This window comes from Squalius cephalus (genome assembly GCF_949319135.1).
Source record: "Squalius cephalus genome assembly, chromosome: 6".
Taxonomy (NCBI): domain Eukaryota; kingdom Metazoa; phylum Chordata; class Actinopteri; order Cypriniformes; family Leuciscidae; genus Squalius; species Squalius cephalus.
In genome coordinates, this window is record NC_137127.1 from 534,819 (window position 1) to 553,707 (window position 18,889).

The 18,889-nt window shown below is 48.5% G+C and overlaps 1 protein-coding gene across 3 annotated transcripts in view; it reads right to left on the reverse strand.

The window, feature by feature from the left end:
* Positions 1-18,889, reverse strand: part of sppl2a (signal peptide peptidase like 2A) — a 46,369-nt gene that overhangs the window by 14,652 nt on the left and 12,828 nt on the right. For all 3 annotated transcript variants that reach the window (XM_079873683.1, XM_079873684.1, XM_079873682.1), the window contains exon 2: positions 310-420. In XM_079873683.1, coding sequence (XP_079729809.1) covers positions 310-420 — 111 coding nt within the window. The remainder of the gene's footprint in view (positions 1-309; positions 421-18,889) is intronic.

Consider the following 18,889-nt stretch of genomic DNA (forward strand, 5'->3'; position numbering starts at 1 on the left):
TAGAGCGGGAATATTAGTGTTATTATAGACAGGAATATTAGTGTTATTATAGAGCGGGAATATTAGTGTTATTATAGACAGGAATATTAGTGTTATTATAGAGCGGGAATATTAGTGTTATTATAGACAGGAATATTAGTGTTATTATAGACAGGAATATTAGTGCTGTTACTTTAAGAGCTGCACGGATCCAATATACTGATACACATGAGAACAGAAAACAGAGTCTCTCACGCTTGAATGATTTAAAGTCATATTGAAAGGAATCGATAGGAGGAATCAAAATCTTTCCCGGCCTGACTCTCTCACCGCTGCTCTCAGGCTGTCGGAGATGTTGCTCCAGGACGAGTTGAACACCAGACAGTATTCTCTGAATGCAGATCCATTAGACGCACGCAGAATTGCCTCCTGACTGGCGATCTGTGAGAGAAACACACAAACACTCGCCGATTCAGTCAAACACTCGCTGATTCACACAAACACTCACAGATTCACACAAACACTCGCCGATTCACACAAACACTCGCCGATTCAGTCAAACACTCGCCGATTCAGTCAAACACTCGCCGATTCACACAAACACTCGCTGATTCACACAAACACTCGCCGATTCACACAAACACTCGCCGATTCAGTCAAACACTCGCCGATTCAGTCAAACACTCGCTGATTCACACAAACACTCGCTGATTCACACAAACACTCGCTGATTCACACAAACACTCGCCGATTCACACAAACACTCGCCGATTCAGTCAAACACTCGCCGATTCAGTCAAACACTCGCCGATTCACACAAACACTCACAGATTCACACAAACACTCGCCGATTCACACAAACACTCGCCGATTCAGTCAAACACTCGCCGATTCAGTCAAACACTCGCCGATTCAGTCAAACACTCGCTGATTCACACAAACACTCGCTGATTCACACAAACACTCGCCGATTCACTCAAACACTCGCCGATTCACACAAACACTCGCCGATTCAGTCAAACACTCGCCGATTCACTCAAACACTCGCTGATTCACTCAAACACTCGCCGATTCACTCAAACACTCGCTGATTCACACAAACACTCGCTGATTCACACAAACACTCGCTGATTCACTCAAACACTCGCCGATTCACTCAAACACTCGCTGATTCACTCAAACACTCGCTGATTCACTCAAACACTCGCCGATTCACACAAACACTCGCTGATTCACTCAAACACTCGCCGATTCAGTCAAACACTCGCCGATTCACTCAAACACTCGCCGATTCACTCAAACACTCGCTGATTCAGTCAAACACTCACCGATTCACTCAAACACTCGCCGATTCACTCAAACACTCGCTGATTCAGTCAAACACTCACCGATTCACTCAAACACTCGCCGATTCACACAAACACTCGCCGATTCACACAAACACTCGCTGATTCACTCAAACACTCGCTGATTCACACAAACACTCGCTGATTCACACAAACACTCGCTGATTCACTCAAACACTCGCCGATTCACACAAACACTCGCTGATTCACTCAAACACTCGCCGATTCACACAAACACTCGCTGATTCACACAAACACTCGCTGATTCACTCAAACACTCGCCGATTCACTCAAACACTCGCCGATTCACACAAACACTCGCCGATTCACACAAACACTCGCCGATTCACTCAAACACTCACAGATTCACTCAAACACTCGCCGATTCACTCAAACACTCGCCGATTCACTCAAACACTCACAGATTCACTCAAACACTCGCCGATTCACTCAAACACTCGCCGATTCACTCAAACACTCGCCGATTCACACAAACACTCGCCGATTCACTCAAACACTCGCCGATTCACTCAAACACTCACAGATTCACTCAAACACTCGCCGATTCACTCAAACACTCGCCGATTCACTCAAACACTCACAGATTCACTCAAACACTCGCCGATTCACTCAAACACTCGCCGATTCACACAAACACTCGCCGATTCACTCAAACACTCGCCGATTCAGTCAAACACTCGCCGATTCACACAAACACTCGCCGATTCACACAAACACTCGCCGATTCACACAAACACTCGCCGATTCACACAAACACTCGCCGATTCACTCAAACACTCGCCGATTCAGTCAAACACTCGCCGATTCAGTCAAACACTCGCCGATTCACTCAAACACTCGCCGATTCACACAAACACTCGCCGATTCAGTCAAACACTCGCTGATTCACACAAACACTCGCCGATTCACACAAACACTCGCCGATTCACTCAAACACTCGCCGATTCAGTCAAACACTCGCCGATTCAGTCAAACACTCGCCGATTCAGTCAAACACTCGCTGATTCAGTCAAACACTCACCGATTCACACAAACACTCGCTGATTCAGTCAAACACTCACCGATTCACACAAACACTCGCCGATTCACACAAACACTCGCTGATTCAGTCAAACACTCGCCGATTCACTCAAACACTCGCCGATTCACTCAAACACTCGCTGATTCAGTCAAACACTCGCCGATTCAGTCAAACACTCGCTGATTCACACAAACACTCGCTGATTCAGTCAAACACTCGCCGATTCAGTCAAACACTCGCCGATTCACTCAAACACTCGCCGATTCACACAAACACTCGCCGATTCACACAAACACTCGCCGATTCAGTCAAACACTCGCCGATTCACACAAACACTCGCCGATTCACTCGCTGATTCAGTCAAACACTCGCCGATTCACACAAACACTCGCCGATTCAGTCAAACACTCGCCGATTCACACAAACACTCGCCGATTCACTCAAACACTCGCCGATTCACACAAACACTCGCCGATTCACTCAAACACTCGCCGATTCAGTCAAACACTCGCCGATTCACACAAACACTCGCCGATTCAGTCAAACACTCGCCGATTCACACAAACACTCGCTGATTCACTCAAACACTCGCCGATTCACACAAACACTCGCCGATTCACACAAACACTCGCCGATTCAGTCAAACACTCGCCGATTCACACAAACACTCGCCGATTCACTCAAACACTCGCCGATTCACACAAACACTCGCCGATTCACTCAAACACTCGCCGATTCAGTCAAACACTCGCCGATTCACACAAACACTCGCTGATTCAGTCAAACACTCGCCGATTCACACAAACACTCGCCGATTCACTCAAACACTCGCCGATTCACTCAAACACTCGCCGATTCACACAAACACTCGCCGATTCACTCAAACACTCGCCGATTCACTCAAACACTCGCTGATTCAGTCAAACACTCGCTGATTCAGTCAAACACTCGCCGATTCAGTCAAACACTCGCCGATTCACACAAACACTCGCCGATTCAGTCAAACACTCGCTGATTCACACAAACACTCGCCGATTCACACAAACACTCGCTGATTCACACAAACACTCGCTGATTCAGTCAAACACTCGCCGATTCAGTCAAACACTCGCTGATTCACACAAACACTCGCCGATTCAGTCAAACACTCGCCGATTCACACAAACACTCGCCGATTCAGTCAAACACTCGCTGATTCACACAAACACTCGCTGATTCACTCAAACACTCGCCGATTCACACAAACACTCGCCGATTCAGTCAAACACTCGCCGATTCAGTCAAACACTCGCCGATTCACACAAACACTCGCCGATTCAGTCAAACACTCGCTGATTCAGTCAAACACTCGCCGATTCACACAAACACTCGCCGATTCAGTCAAACACTCGCCGATTCACACAAACACTCGCCGATTCACTCAAACACTCGCCGATTCACACAAACACTCGCCGATTCACTCAAACACTCGCTGATTCAGTCAAACACTCGCCGATTCACACAAACACTCGCTGATTCAGTCAAACACTCGCCGATTCACACAAACACTCGCCGATTCACTCAAACACTCGCCGATTCAGTCAAACACTCGCCGATTCACACAAACACTCGCTGATTCAGTCAAACACTCGCTGATTCACACAAACACTCGCTGATTCAGTCAAACACTCGCCGATTCACACAAACACTCGCTGATTCAGTCAAACACTCGCCGATTCACACAAACACTCGCCGATTCACTCAAACACTCGCCGATTCAGTCAAACACTCGCCGATTCACTCAAACACTCGCTGATTCAGTCAAACACTCGCTGATTCACACAAACACTCGCTGATTCACTCAAACACTCGCCGATTCACACAAACACTCGCCGATTCACACAAACACTCGCCGATTCAGTCAAACACTCGCCGATTCACACAAACACTCGCCGATTCACTCAAACACTCGCCGATTCACACAAACACTCGCCGATTCACTCAAACACTCGCTGATTCAGTCAAACACTCGCCGATTCACACAAACACTCGCTGATTCAGTCAAACACTCGCCGATTCACACAAACACTCGCTGATTCACTCAAACACTCGCCGATTCACTCAAACACTCGCCGATTCACACAAACACTCGCCGATTCACTCAAACACTCGCCGATTCACTCAAACACTCGCTGATTCAGTCAAACACTCGCTGATTCACACAAACACTCGCCGATTCAGTCAAACACTCGCCGATTCACACAAACACTCGCCGATTCAGTCAAACACTCGCTGATTCACACAAACACTCGCCGATTCACACAAACACTCGCTGATTCACACAAACACTCGCTGATTCAGTCAAACACTCGCCGATTCAGTCAAACACTCGCTGATTCACACAAACACTCGCCGATTCAGTCAAACACTCGCCGATTCACACAAACACTCGCCGATTCAGTCAAACACTCGCCGATTCACTCAAACACTCGCCGATTCAGTCAAACACTCGCCGATTCACACAAACACTCGCCGATTCACTCAAACACTCGCCGATTCACACAAACACTCGCTGATTCACACAAACACTCGCTGATTCACTCAAACACTCGCTGATTCAGTCAAACACTCGCTGATTCACACAAACACTCGCCGATTCAGTCAAACACTCGCCGATTCACACAAACACTCGCCGATTCAGTCAAACACTCGCTGATTCACACAAACACTCGCCGATTCACACAAACACTCGCCGATTCACTCAAACACTCGCCGATTCACTCAAACACTCGCCGATTCAGTCAAACACTCGCTGATTCACACAAACACTCGCCGATTCAGTCAAACACTCGCCGATTCACACAAACACTCGCCGATTCAGTCAAACACTCGCTGATTCACACAAACACTCGCCGATTCACACAAACACTCGCTGATTCACACAAACACTCGCCGATTCACACAAACACTCGCTGATTCAGTCAAACACTCGCCGATTCACACAAACACTCGCCGATTCAGTCAAACACTCGCCGATTCACACAAACACTCGCCGATTCAGTCAAACACTCGCCGATTCACACAAACACTCGCCGATTCACACAAACACTCGCCGATTCACACAAACACTCGCCGATTCACACAAACACTCGCTGATTCAGTCAAACACTCGCCGATTCACACAAACACTCGCCGATTCAGTCAAACACTCGCCGATTCACACAAACACTCGCCGATTCAGTCAAACACTCGCCGATTCACACAAACACTCGCTGATTCACACAAACACTCGCTGATTCACTCAAACACTCGCTGATTCAGTCAAACACTCGCTGATTCAGTCAAACACTCGCCGATTCACTCAAACACTCGCCGATTCACTCAAACACTCGCCGATTCACTCAAACACTCACAGATTCACTCAAACACTCGCCGATTCACTCAAACACTCGCCGATTCACTCAAACACTCACAGATTCACTCAAACACTCGCCGATTCACTCAAACACTCGCCGATTCACTCAAACACTCGCCGATTCACACAAACACTCGCCGATTCACTCAAACACTCGCCGATTCACTCAAACACTCACAGATTCACTCAAACACTCGCCGATTCACTCAAACACTCGCCGATTCACTCAAACACTCACAGATTCACTCAAACACTCGCCGATTCACTCAAACACTCGCCGATTCACACAAACACTCGCCGATTCACTCAAACACTCGCCGATTCAGTCAAACACTCGCCGATTCACACAAACACTCGCCGATTCACACAAACACTCGCCGATTCACACAAACACTCGCCGATTCACACAAACACTCGCCGATTCACACAAACACTCGCCGATTCACTCAAACACTCGCCGATTCAGTCAAACACTCGCCGATTCAGTCAAACACTCGCCGATTCACTCAAACACTCGCCGATTCACACAAACACTCGCCGATTCAGTCAAACACTCGCTGATTCACACAAACACTCGCCGATTCACACAAACACTCGCCGATTCACTCAAACACTCGCCGATTCAGTCAAACACTCGCCGATTCAGTCAAACACTCGCCGATTCAGTCAAACACTCGCTGATTCAGTCAAACACTCACCGATTCACACAAACACTCGCTGATTCAGTCAAACACTCACCGATTCACACAAACACTCGCCGATTCACACAAACACTCGCTGATTCAGTCAAACACTCGCCGATTCACTCAAACACTCGCCGATTCACTCAAACACTCGCTGATTCAGTCAAACACTCGCCGATTCAGTCAAACACTCGCTGATTCACACAAACACTCGCTGATTCAGTCAAACACTCGCCGATTCAGTCAAACACTCGCCGATTCACTCAAACACTCGCCGATTCACACAAACACTCGCCGATTCACACAAACACTCGCCGATTCAGTCAAACACTCGCCGATTCACACAAACACTCGCCGATTCACTCGCTGATTCAGTCAAACACTCGCCGATTCACACAAACACTCGCCGATTCAGTCAAACACTCGCCGATTCACACAAACACTCGCCGATTCACTCAAACACTCGCCGATTCACACAAACACTCGCCGATTCACTCAAACACTCGCCGATTCAGTCAAACACTCGCCGATTCACACAAACACTCGCCGATTCAGTCAAACACTCGCCGATTCACACAAACACTCGCTGATTCACTCAAACACTCGCCGATTCACACAAACACTCGCCGATTCACACAAACACTCGCCGATTCAGTCAAACACTCGCCGATTCACACAAACACTCGCCGATTCACTCAAACACTCGCCGATTCACACAAACACTCGCCGATTCACTCAAACACTCGCCGATTCAGTCAAACACTCGCCGATTCACACAAACACTCGCTGATTCAGTCAAACACTCGCCGATTCACACAAACACTCGCCGATTCACTCAAACACTCGCCGATTCACTCAAACACTCGCCGATTCACACAAACACTCGCCGATTCACTCAAACACTCGCCGATTCACTCAAACACTCGCTGATTCAGTCAAACACTCGCTGATTCAGTCAAACACTCGCCGATTCAGTCAAACACTCGCCGATTCACACAAACACTCGCCGATTCAGTCAAACACTCGCTGATTCACACAAACACTCGCCGATTCACACAAACACTCGCTGATTCACACAAACACTCGCTGATTCAGTCAAACACTCGCCGATTCAGTCAAACACTCGCTGATTCACACAAACACTCGCCGATTCAGTCAAACACTCGCCGATTCACACAAACACTCGCCGATTCAGTCAAACACTCGCTGATTCACACAAACACTCGCTGATTCACTCAAACACTCGCCGATTCACACAAACACTCGCCGATTCAGTCAAACACTCGCCGATTCAGTCAAACACTCGCCGATTCACACAAACACTCGCCGATTCAGTCAAACACTCGCTGATTCAGTCAAACACTCGCCGATTCACACAAACACTCGCCGATTCAGTCAAACACTCGCCGATTCACACAAACACTCGCCGATTCACTCAAACACTCGCCGATTCACACAAACACTCGCCGATTCACTCAAACACTCGCTGATTCAGTCAAACACTCGCCGATTCACACAAACACTCGCTGATTCAGTCAAACACTCGCCGATTCACACAAACACTCGCTGATTCACTCAAACACTCGCCGATTCACACAAACACTCGCCGATTCACACAAACACTCGCCGATTCAGTCAAACACTCGCCGATTCACACAAACACTCGCCGATTCACTCAAACACTCGCCGATTCACACAAACACTCGCCGATTCACTCAAACACTCGCTGATTCAGTCAAACACTCGCCGATTCACACAAACACTCGCTGATTCAGTCAAACACTCGCCGATTCACACAAACACTCGCTGATTCACTCAAACACTCGCCGATTCACTCAAACACTCGCCGATTCACACAAACACTCGCCGATTCACTCAAACACTCGCCGATTCACTCAAACACTCGCTGATTCAGTCAAACACTCGCTGATTCACACAAACACTCGCCGATTCAGTCAAACACTCGCCGATTCACACAAACACTCGCCGATTCAGTCAAACACTCGCTGATTCACACAAACACTCGCCGATTCACACAAACACTCGCTGATTCACACAAACACTCGCTGATTCAGTCAAACACTCGCCGATTCAGTCAAACACTCGCTGATTCACACAAACACTCGCCGATTCAGTCAAACACTCGCCGATTCACACAAACACTCGCCGATTCAGTCAAACACTCGCCGATTCACTCAAACACTCGCCGATTCAGTCAAACACTCGCCGATTCACACAAACACTCGCCGATTCACTCAAACACTCGCCGATTCACACAAACACTCGCTGATTCACACAAACACTCGCTGATTCACTCAAACACTCGCTGATTCAGTCAAACACTCGCTGATTCACACAAACACTCGCCGATTCAGTCAAACACTCGCCGATTCACACAAACACTCGCCGATTCAGTCAAACACTCGCTGATTCACACAAACACTCGCCGATTCACACAAACACTCGCCGATTCACTCAAACACTCGCCGATTCACTCAAACACTCGCCGATTCAGTCAAACACTCGCTGATTCACACAAACACTCGCCGATTCAGTCAAACACTCGCCGATTCACACAAACACTCGCCGATTCAGTCAAACACTCGCTGATTCACACAAACACTCGCCGATTCACACAAACACTCGCTGATTCACACAAACACTCGCCGATTCACACAAACACTCGCTGATTCAGTCAAACACTCGCCGATTCACACAAACACTCGCCGATTCAGTCAAACACTCGCCGATTCACACAAACACTCGCCGATTCAGTCAAACACTCGCCGATTCACACAAACACTCGCCGATTCACACAAACACTCGCCGATTCACACAAACACTCGCCGATTCACACAAACACTCGCTGATTCAGTCAAACACTCGCCGATTCACACAAACACTCGCCGATTCAGTCAAACACTCGCCGATTCACACAAACACTCGCCGATTCAGTCAAACACTCGCCGATTCACACAAACACTCGCTGATTCACACAAACACTCGCTGATTCACTCAAACACTCGCTGATTCAGTCAAACACTCGCTGATTCAGTCAAACACTCGCCGATTCACTCAAACACTCGCCGATTCACTCAAACACTCGCCGATTCACTCAAACACTCGCCGATTCACACAAACACTCGCCGATTCACTCAAACACTCGCTGATTCAGTCAAACACTCGCCGATTCAGTCAAACACTCGCCGATTCAGTCAAACACTCGCCGATTCACACAAACACTCGCCGATTCAGTCAAACACTCGCCGATTCACACAAACACTCGCCGATTCAGTCAAACACTCGCTGATTCACACAAACACTCGCCGATTCAGTCAAACACTCGCCGATTCACACAAACACTCGCTGATTCACTCAAACACTCGCTGATTCACACAAACACTCGCTGATTCACACAAACACTCGCCGATTCACTCAAACACTCGCTGATTCACTCAAACACTCGCTGATTCAGTCAAACACTCGCCGATTCAGTCAAACACTCGCCGATTCACTCAAACACTCGCCGATTCACTCAAACACTCGCCGATTCACTCAAACACTCGCCGATTCACACAAACACTCGCCGATTCACACAAACACTCGCCGATTCAGTCAAACACTCGCCGATTCAGTCAAACACTCGCCGATTCACTCAAACACTCGCCGATTCAGTCAAACACTCGCCGATTCAGTCAAACACTCGCCGATTCACACAAACACTCGCCGATTCAGTCAAACACTCGCCGATTCACTCAAACACTCGCCGATTCAGTCAAACACTCGCTGATTCAGTCAAACACTCGCCGATTCACACAAACACTCGCTGATTCAGTCAAACACTCGCCGATTCACACAAACACTCGCCGATTCAGTCAAACACTCGCCGATTCAGTCAAACACTCGCTGATTCACTCAAACACTCGCCGATTCACACAAACACTCGCCGATTCAGTCAAACACTCGCCGATTCAGTCAAACACTCGCCGATTCAGTCAAACACTCGCTGATTCACACAAACACTCGCCGATTCAGTCAAACACTCGCCGATTCAGTCAAACACTCGCTGATTCACACAAACACTCGCCGATTCACACAAACACTCGCTGATTCAGTCAAACACTCGCTGATTCAGTCAAACACTCGCCGATTCACTCAAACACTCGCCGATTCACTCAAACACTCGCCGATTCACTCAAACACTCGCCGATTCACACAAACACTCGCCGATTCACACAAACACTCGCTGATTCAGTCAAACACTCGCCGATTCACACAAACACTCGCCGATTCAGTCCAACACTCGCCGATTCACTCAAACACTCGCTGATTCAGTCAAACACTCGCTGATTCAGTCAAACACTCGCCGATTCACACAAACACTCACAGATTCACTCAAACACTCGCCGATTCACACAAACACTCGCTGATTCAGTCAAACACTCGCTGATTCAGTCCAACACTCGCCGATTCACTCAAACACTCGCTGATTCAGTCAAACACTCGCCGATTCAGTCAAACACTCGCCGATTCACTCAAACACTCGCTGATTCAGTCAAACACTCGCCGATTCACACAAACACTCACAGATTCACTCAAACACTCGCCGATTCACTCAAACACTCGCCGATTCAGTCAAACACTCGCCGATTCAGTCAAACACTCGCTGATTCAGTCAAACACTCGCTGATTCAGTCCAACACTCGCCGATTCACTCAAACACTCGCTGATTCACTCAAACACTCGCTGATTCAGTCAAACACTCGCCGATTCACACAAACACTCACAGATTCACTCAAACACTCGCCGATTCACTCAAACACTCGCCGATTCAGTCAAACACTCGCCGATTCAGTCAAACACTCGCTGATTCAGTCAAACACTCGCCGATTCACACAAACACTCGCCGATTCAGTCCAACACTCGCCGATTCACACAAACACTCGCCGATTCACACAAACACTCGCCGATTCACTCAAACACTCGCTGATTCAGTCAAACACTCGCCGATTCACACAAACACTCGCCGATTCAGTCCAACACTCGCCGATTCACTCAAACACTCGCTGATTCAGTCAAACACTCGCTGATTCAGTCAAACACTCGCCGATTCACTCAAACACTCGCTGATTCAGTCAAACACTCGCCGATTCACACAAACACTCGCCGATTCACTCAAACACTCGCTGATTCAGTCAAACACTCGCCGATTCACACAAACACTCGCCGATTCAGTCCAACACTCGCCGATTCACACAAACACTCGCCGATTCAGTCAAACACTCGCCGATTCACACAAACACTCGCCGATTCAGTCAAACACTCGCCGATTCACTCAAACACTCGCCGATTCACACAAACACTCGCCGATTCACACAAACACTCGCCGATTCACTCAAACACTCGCTGATTCACTCAAACACTCGCTGATTCAGTCAAACACTCGCTGATTCAGTCAAACACTCGCCGATTCAGTCAAACACTCGCCGATTCACTCAAACACTCGCCGATTCACTCAAACACTCGCCGATTCACACAAACACTCGCCGATTCACTCAAACACTCGCCGATTCACTCAAACACTCGCCGATTCACACAGACACTCGCCGATTCAGTCAAACACTCGCCGATTCACTCAAACACTCGCCGATTCACTCAAACACTCGCCGATTCAGTCAAACACTCGCCGATTCACACAAACACTCGCTGATTCACACAAACACTCGCCGATTCACACAAACACTCGCTGATTCAGTCAAACACTCGCCGATTCACACAAACACTCGCCGATTCAGTCCAACACTCGCCGATTCACTCAAACACTCGCTGATTCAGTCAAACACTCGCCGATTCACACAAACACTCGCCGATTCAGTCAAACACTCGCCGATTCACACAAACACTCGCCGATTCAGTCAAACACTCGCCGATTCACTCAAACACTCGCTGATTCAGTCAAACACTCGCCGATTCACACAAACACTCGCCGATTCAGTCAAACACTCGCCGATTCACTCAAACACTCGCCGATTCAGTCAAACACTCGCCGATTCACACAAACACTCGCCGATTCACTCAAACACTCGCCGATTCACTCAAACACTCGCCGATTCACTCAAACACTCGCCGATTCACTCAAACACTCGCCGATTCACTCAAACACTCGCTGATTCAGTCAAACACTCGCCGATTCAGTCAAACACTCGCTGATTCACACAAACACTCGCTGATTCAGTCAAACACTCGCCGATTCAGTCAAACACTCGCCGATTCAGTCAAACACTCGCCGATTCACTCAAACACTCGCTGATTCAGTCAAACACTCGCCGATTCACACAAACACTCGCCGATTCAGTCAAACACTCGCCGATTCACACAAACACTCGCCGATTCAGTCAAACACTCGCCGATTCACTCAAACACTCGCCGATTCACACAAACACTCGCCGATTCACACAAACACTCGCCGATTCACTCAAACACTCGCTGATTCACTCAAACACTCGCTGATTCAGTCAAACACTCGCCGATTCAGTCAAACACTCGCCGATTCAGTCAAACACTCGCCGATTCACTCAAACACTCGCCGATTCACTCAAACACTCGCCGATTCACACAAACACTCGCCGATTCACTCAAACACTCGCCGATTCACTCAAACACTCGCCGATTCACTCAAACACTCGCCGATTCACACAGACACTCGCCGATTCAGTCAAACACTCGCCGATTCACTCAAACACTCGCCGATTCACTCAAACACTCGCCGATTCAGTCAAACACTCGCTGATTCACACAAACACTCGCCGATTCACACAAACACTCGCTGATTCAGTCAAACACTCGCCGATTCACACAAACACTCGCCGATTCAGTCCAACACTCGCCGATTCACTCAAACACTCGCCGATTCAGTCAAACACTCGCCGATTCACTCAAACACTCGCCGATTCACACAAACACTCGCCGATTCACACAAACACTCGCCGATTCACTCAAACACTCGCTGATTCACTCAAACACTCGCTGATTCAGTCAAACACTCGCTGATTCAGTCAAACACTCGCCGATTCAGTCAAACACTCGCCGATTCACTCAAACACTCGCCGATTCACTCAAACACTCGCCGATTCACACAAACACTCGCCGATTCACTCAAACACTCGCCGATTCACTCAAACACTCGCCGATTCACACAAACACTCGCCGATTCAGTCCAACACTCGCCGATTCACTCAAACACTCGCCGATTCAGTCAAACACTCGCCGATTCACTCAAACACTCGCCGATTCACACAAACACTCGCCGATTCACACAAACACTCGCCGATTCAGTCAAACACTCGCCGATTCAGTCAAACACTCGCCGATTCACTCAAACACTCGCCGATTCACACAAACACTCGCCGATTCACTCAAACACTCGCCGATTCACACAAACACTCGCCGATTCACTCAAACACTCGCCGATTCAGTCAAACACTCGCCGATTCACACAAACACTCGCTGATTCAGTCAAACACTCGCCGATTCACACAAACACTCGCCGATTCACTCAAACACTCGCCGATTCACACAAACACTCGCCGATTCACACAAACACTCGCCGATTCAGTCAAACACTCGCCGATTCACACAAACACTCGCCGATTCACTCAAACACTCGCCGATTCACACAAACACTCGCCGATTCACTCAAACACTCGCTGATTCAGTCAAACACTCGCCGATTCACACAAACACTCGCTGATTCAGTCAAACACTCGCCGATTCACACAAACACTCGCTGATTCACTCAAACACTCGCCGATTCACTCAAACACTCGCTGATTCACACAAACACTCGCCGATTCAGTCAAACACTCGCCGATTCACACAAACACTCGCTGATTCACTCAAACACTCGCCGATTCACTCAAACACTCGCCGATTCAGTCAAACACTCGCTGATTCACACAAACACTCGCCGATTCACACAAACACTCGCTGATTCACACAAACACTCGCCGATTCACACAAACACTCGCTGATTCAGTCAAACACTCGCCGATTCACACAAACACTCGCCGATTCAGTCAAACACTCGCCGATTCACACAAACACTCGCCGATTCAGTCAAACACTCGCTGATTCACACAAACACTCGCTGATTCAGTCAAACACTCGCCGATTCACACAAACACTCGCCGATTCACACAAACACTCGCCGATTCACACAAACACTCGCTGATTCAGTCAAACACTCGCCGATTCACACAAACACTCGCCGATTCAGTCAAACACTCGCCGATTCACACAAACACTCGCCGATTCAGTCAAACACTCGCCGATTCACACAAACACTCGCTGATTCAGTCAAACACTCGCCGATTCAGTCAAACACTCGCCGATTCACTCAAACACTCGCCGATTCACTCAAACACTCGCCGATTCACTCAAACACTCGCCGATTCACACAAACACTCGCCGATTCACACAAACACTCGCTGATTCAGTCAAACACTCGCCGATTCAGTCAAACACTCGCCGATTCACTCAAACACTCGCCGATTCAGTCAAACACTCGCCGATTCAGTCAAACACTCGCCGATTCACACAAACACTCGCTGATTCAGTCAAACACTCGCCGATTCAGTCAAACACTCGCCGATTCACTCAAACACTCGCTGATTCAGTCAAACACTCGCTGATTCACACAAACACTCGCCGATTCACACAAACACTCGCCGATTCACTCAAACACTCGCTGATTCAGTCAAACACTCGCCGATTCAGTCAAACACTCGCCGATTCACTCAAACACTCGCCGATTCAGTCAAACACTCGCCGATTCAGTCAAACACTCGCCGATTCACTCAAACACTCGCCGATTCAGTCAAACACTCGCTGATTCAGTCAAACACTCGCCGATTCACACAAACACTCGCTGATTCAGTCAAACACTCGCCGATTCACACAGACACTCGCCGATTCAGTCAAACACTCGCCGATTCACTCAAACACTCGCCGATTCACTCAAACACTCGCTGATTCACACAAACACTCGCCGATTCACACAAACACTCGCTGATTCAGTCAAACACTCGCCGATTCACACAAACACTCGCCGATTCAGTCCAACACTCGCCGATTCACTCAAACACTCGCTGATTCAGTCAAACACTCGCTGATTCAGTCAAACACTCGCCGATTCACACAAACACTCGCCGATTCAGTCCAACACTCGCCGATTCACTCAAACACTCGCCGATTCAGTCAAACACTCGCTGATTCACACAAACACTCGCCGATTCAGTCAAACACTCGCCGATTCACACAAACACTCGCCGATTCACACAAACACTCGCCGATTCACTCAAACACTCGCTGATTCAGTCAAACACTCACCGATTCACACAAACACTCGCCGATTCAGTCAAACACTCGCCGATTCACTCAAACACTCGCCGATTCACTCAAACACTCGCCGATTCACACAAACACTCGCCGATTCAGTCAAACACTCGCCGATTCACTCAAACACTCGCCGATTCACACAAACACTCGCCGATTCACTCAAACACTCGCCGATTCACTCAAACACTCGCCGATTCACACAGACACTCGCCGATTCAGTCAAACACTCGCCGATTCACTCAAACACTCGCCGATTCACTCAAACACTCGCCGATTCACTCAAACACTCGCCGATTCACACAAACACTCGCCGATTCACACAAACACTCGCTGATTCAGTCAAACACTCGCCGATTCACTCAAACACTCGCCGATTCAGTCAAACACTCGCCGATTCACTCAAACACTCGCTGATTCACTCAAACACTCGCCGATTCAGTCAAACACTCGCCGATTCACTCAAACACTCGCCGATTCACTCAAACACTCGCCGATTCACACAAACACTCGCCGATTCACACAAACACTCGCTGATTCAGTCAAACACTCGCTGATTCACTCAAACACTCGCCGATTCAGTCAAACACTCGCCGATTCACACAAACACTCGCCGATTCACACAAACACTCGCCGATTCAGTCAAACACTCGCCGATTCACTCAAACACTCGCCGATTCAGTCAAACACTCGCCGATTCACTCAAACACTCGCCGATTCACTCAAACACTCGCCGATTCACTCAAACACTCGCCGATTCACACAAACACTCGCCGATTCACACAAACACTCGCCGATTCACTCAAACACTCGCCGATTCACTCAAACACTCGCCGATTCAGTCAAACACTCGCCGATTCACTCAAACACTCGCCGATTCACTCAAACACTCGCCGATTCACTCAAACACTCGCCGATTCAGTCAAACACTCGCCGATTCAGTCAAACACTCGCCGATTCAGTCAAACACTCGCCGATTCACTCAAACACTCGCCGATTCAGTCAAACACTCGCCGATTCACACAAACACTCGCTGATTCAGTCAAACACTCGCTGATTCAGTCAAACACTCGCCGATTCAGTCAAACACTCGCCGATTCAGTCAAACACTCGCCGATTCACACAAACACTCGCCGATTCACACAAACACTCGCCGATTCACTCAAACACTCGCTGATTCACTCAAACACTCGCTGATTCAGTCAAACACTCGCTGATTCAGTCAAACACTCGCCGATTCAGTCAAACACTCGCCGATTCAGTCAAACACTCGCTGATTCAGTCAAACACTCGCTGATTCACACAAACACTCGCCGATTCACACAAACACTCGCCGATTCAGTCAAACACTCGCCGATTCACTCAAACACTCGCCGATTCAGTCAAACACTCGCCGATTCAGTCAAACACTCGCCGATTCAGTCAAACACTCGCCGATTCAGTCAAACACTCGCCGATTCACTCAAACACTCGCCGATTCAGTCAAACACTCGCCGATTCACACAAACACTCGCTGATTCAGTCAAACACTCGCTGATTCAGTCAAACACTCGCCGATTCACTCAAACACTCGCTGATTCAGTCAAACACTCGCCGATTCAGTCAAACACTCGCCGATTCAGTCAAACACTCGCTGATTCAGTCAAACACTCGCCGATTCACACAAACACTCGCCGATTCACACAAACACTCGCCGATTCAGTCAAACACTCGCCGATTCAGTCAAACACTCGCTGATTCAGTCAAACACTCGCCGATTCAGTCAAACACTCGCTGATTCAGTCAAACACTCGCCGATTCAGTCAAACACTCGCCGATTCACACAAACACTCGCCGATTCACACAAACACTCGCCGATTCAGTCAAACACTCGCCGATTCAGTCAAACACTCGCCGATTCACTCAAACACTCGCCGATTCACACAAACACTCGCCGATTCAGTCAAACACTCGCCGATTCACTCAAACACTCGCCGATTCAGTCAAACACTCGCCGATTCAGTCAAACACTCGCCGATTCAGTCAAACACTCGCCGATTCAGTCAAACACTCGCCGATTCACACAAACACTCGCCGATTCACACAAACACTCGCCGATTCAGTCAAACACTCGCCGATTCAGTCAAACACTCGCCGATTCACTCAAACACTCGCCGATTCACACAAACACTCGCCGATTCAGTCAAACACTCGCCGATTCACTCAAACACTCGCTGATTCACTCAAACACTCGCTGATTCACTCAAACACTCGCCGATTCACTCAAACACTCGCCGATTCACACAAACACTCGCCGATTCACTCAAACACTCGCCGATTCACTCAAACACTCGCTGATTCAGTCAAACACTCGCCGATTCACTCAAACACTCGCTGATTCACTCAAACACTCGCCGATTCACTCAAACACTCGCCGATTCACTCAAACACTCGCCGATTCACTCAAACACTCGCTGATTCAGTCAAACACTCGCCGATTCACTCAAACACTCGCTGATTCACTCAAACACTCGCCGATTCACTCAAACACTCGCCGATTCACTCAAACACTCGCCGATTCACTCAAACACTCGCCGATTCACTCAAACACTCGCCGATTCACTCAAACACTCGCCGATTCACACAAACACTCGCCGATTCACACAAACACTCGCCGATTCACACAAACACTCGCCGATTCAGTCAAACACTCGCCGATTCAGTCAAACACTCGCCGATTCAGTCAAACACTCGCCGATTCACTCAAACACTCGCCGATTCACACAAACACTCGCCGATTCACTCAAACACTCGCCGATTCACACAAACACTCGCCGATTCAGTCAAACACTCGCCGATTCACACAAACACTCGCTGATTCAGTCAAACACTCGCCGATTCACTCAAACACTCGCTGATTCACTCAAACACTCGCTGATTCACACAAACACTCGCCGATTCAGTCAAACACTCGCTGATTCAGTCAAACACTCGCTGATTCACTCAAACACTCGCTGATTCACTCAAACACTCGCTGATTCACACAAACACTCGCTGATTCACTTAAACACTC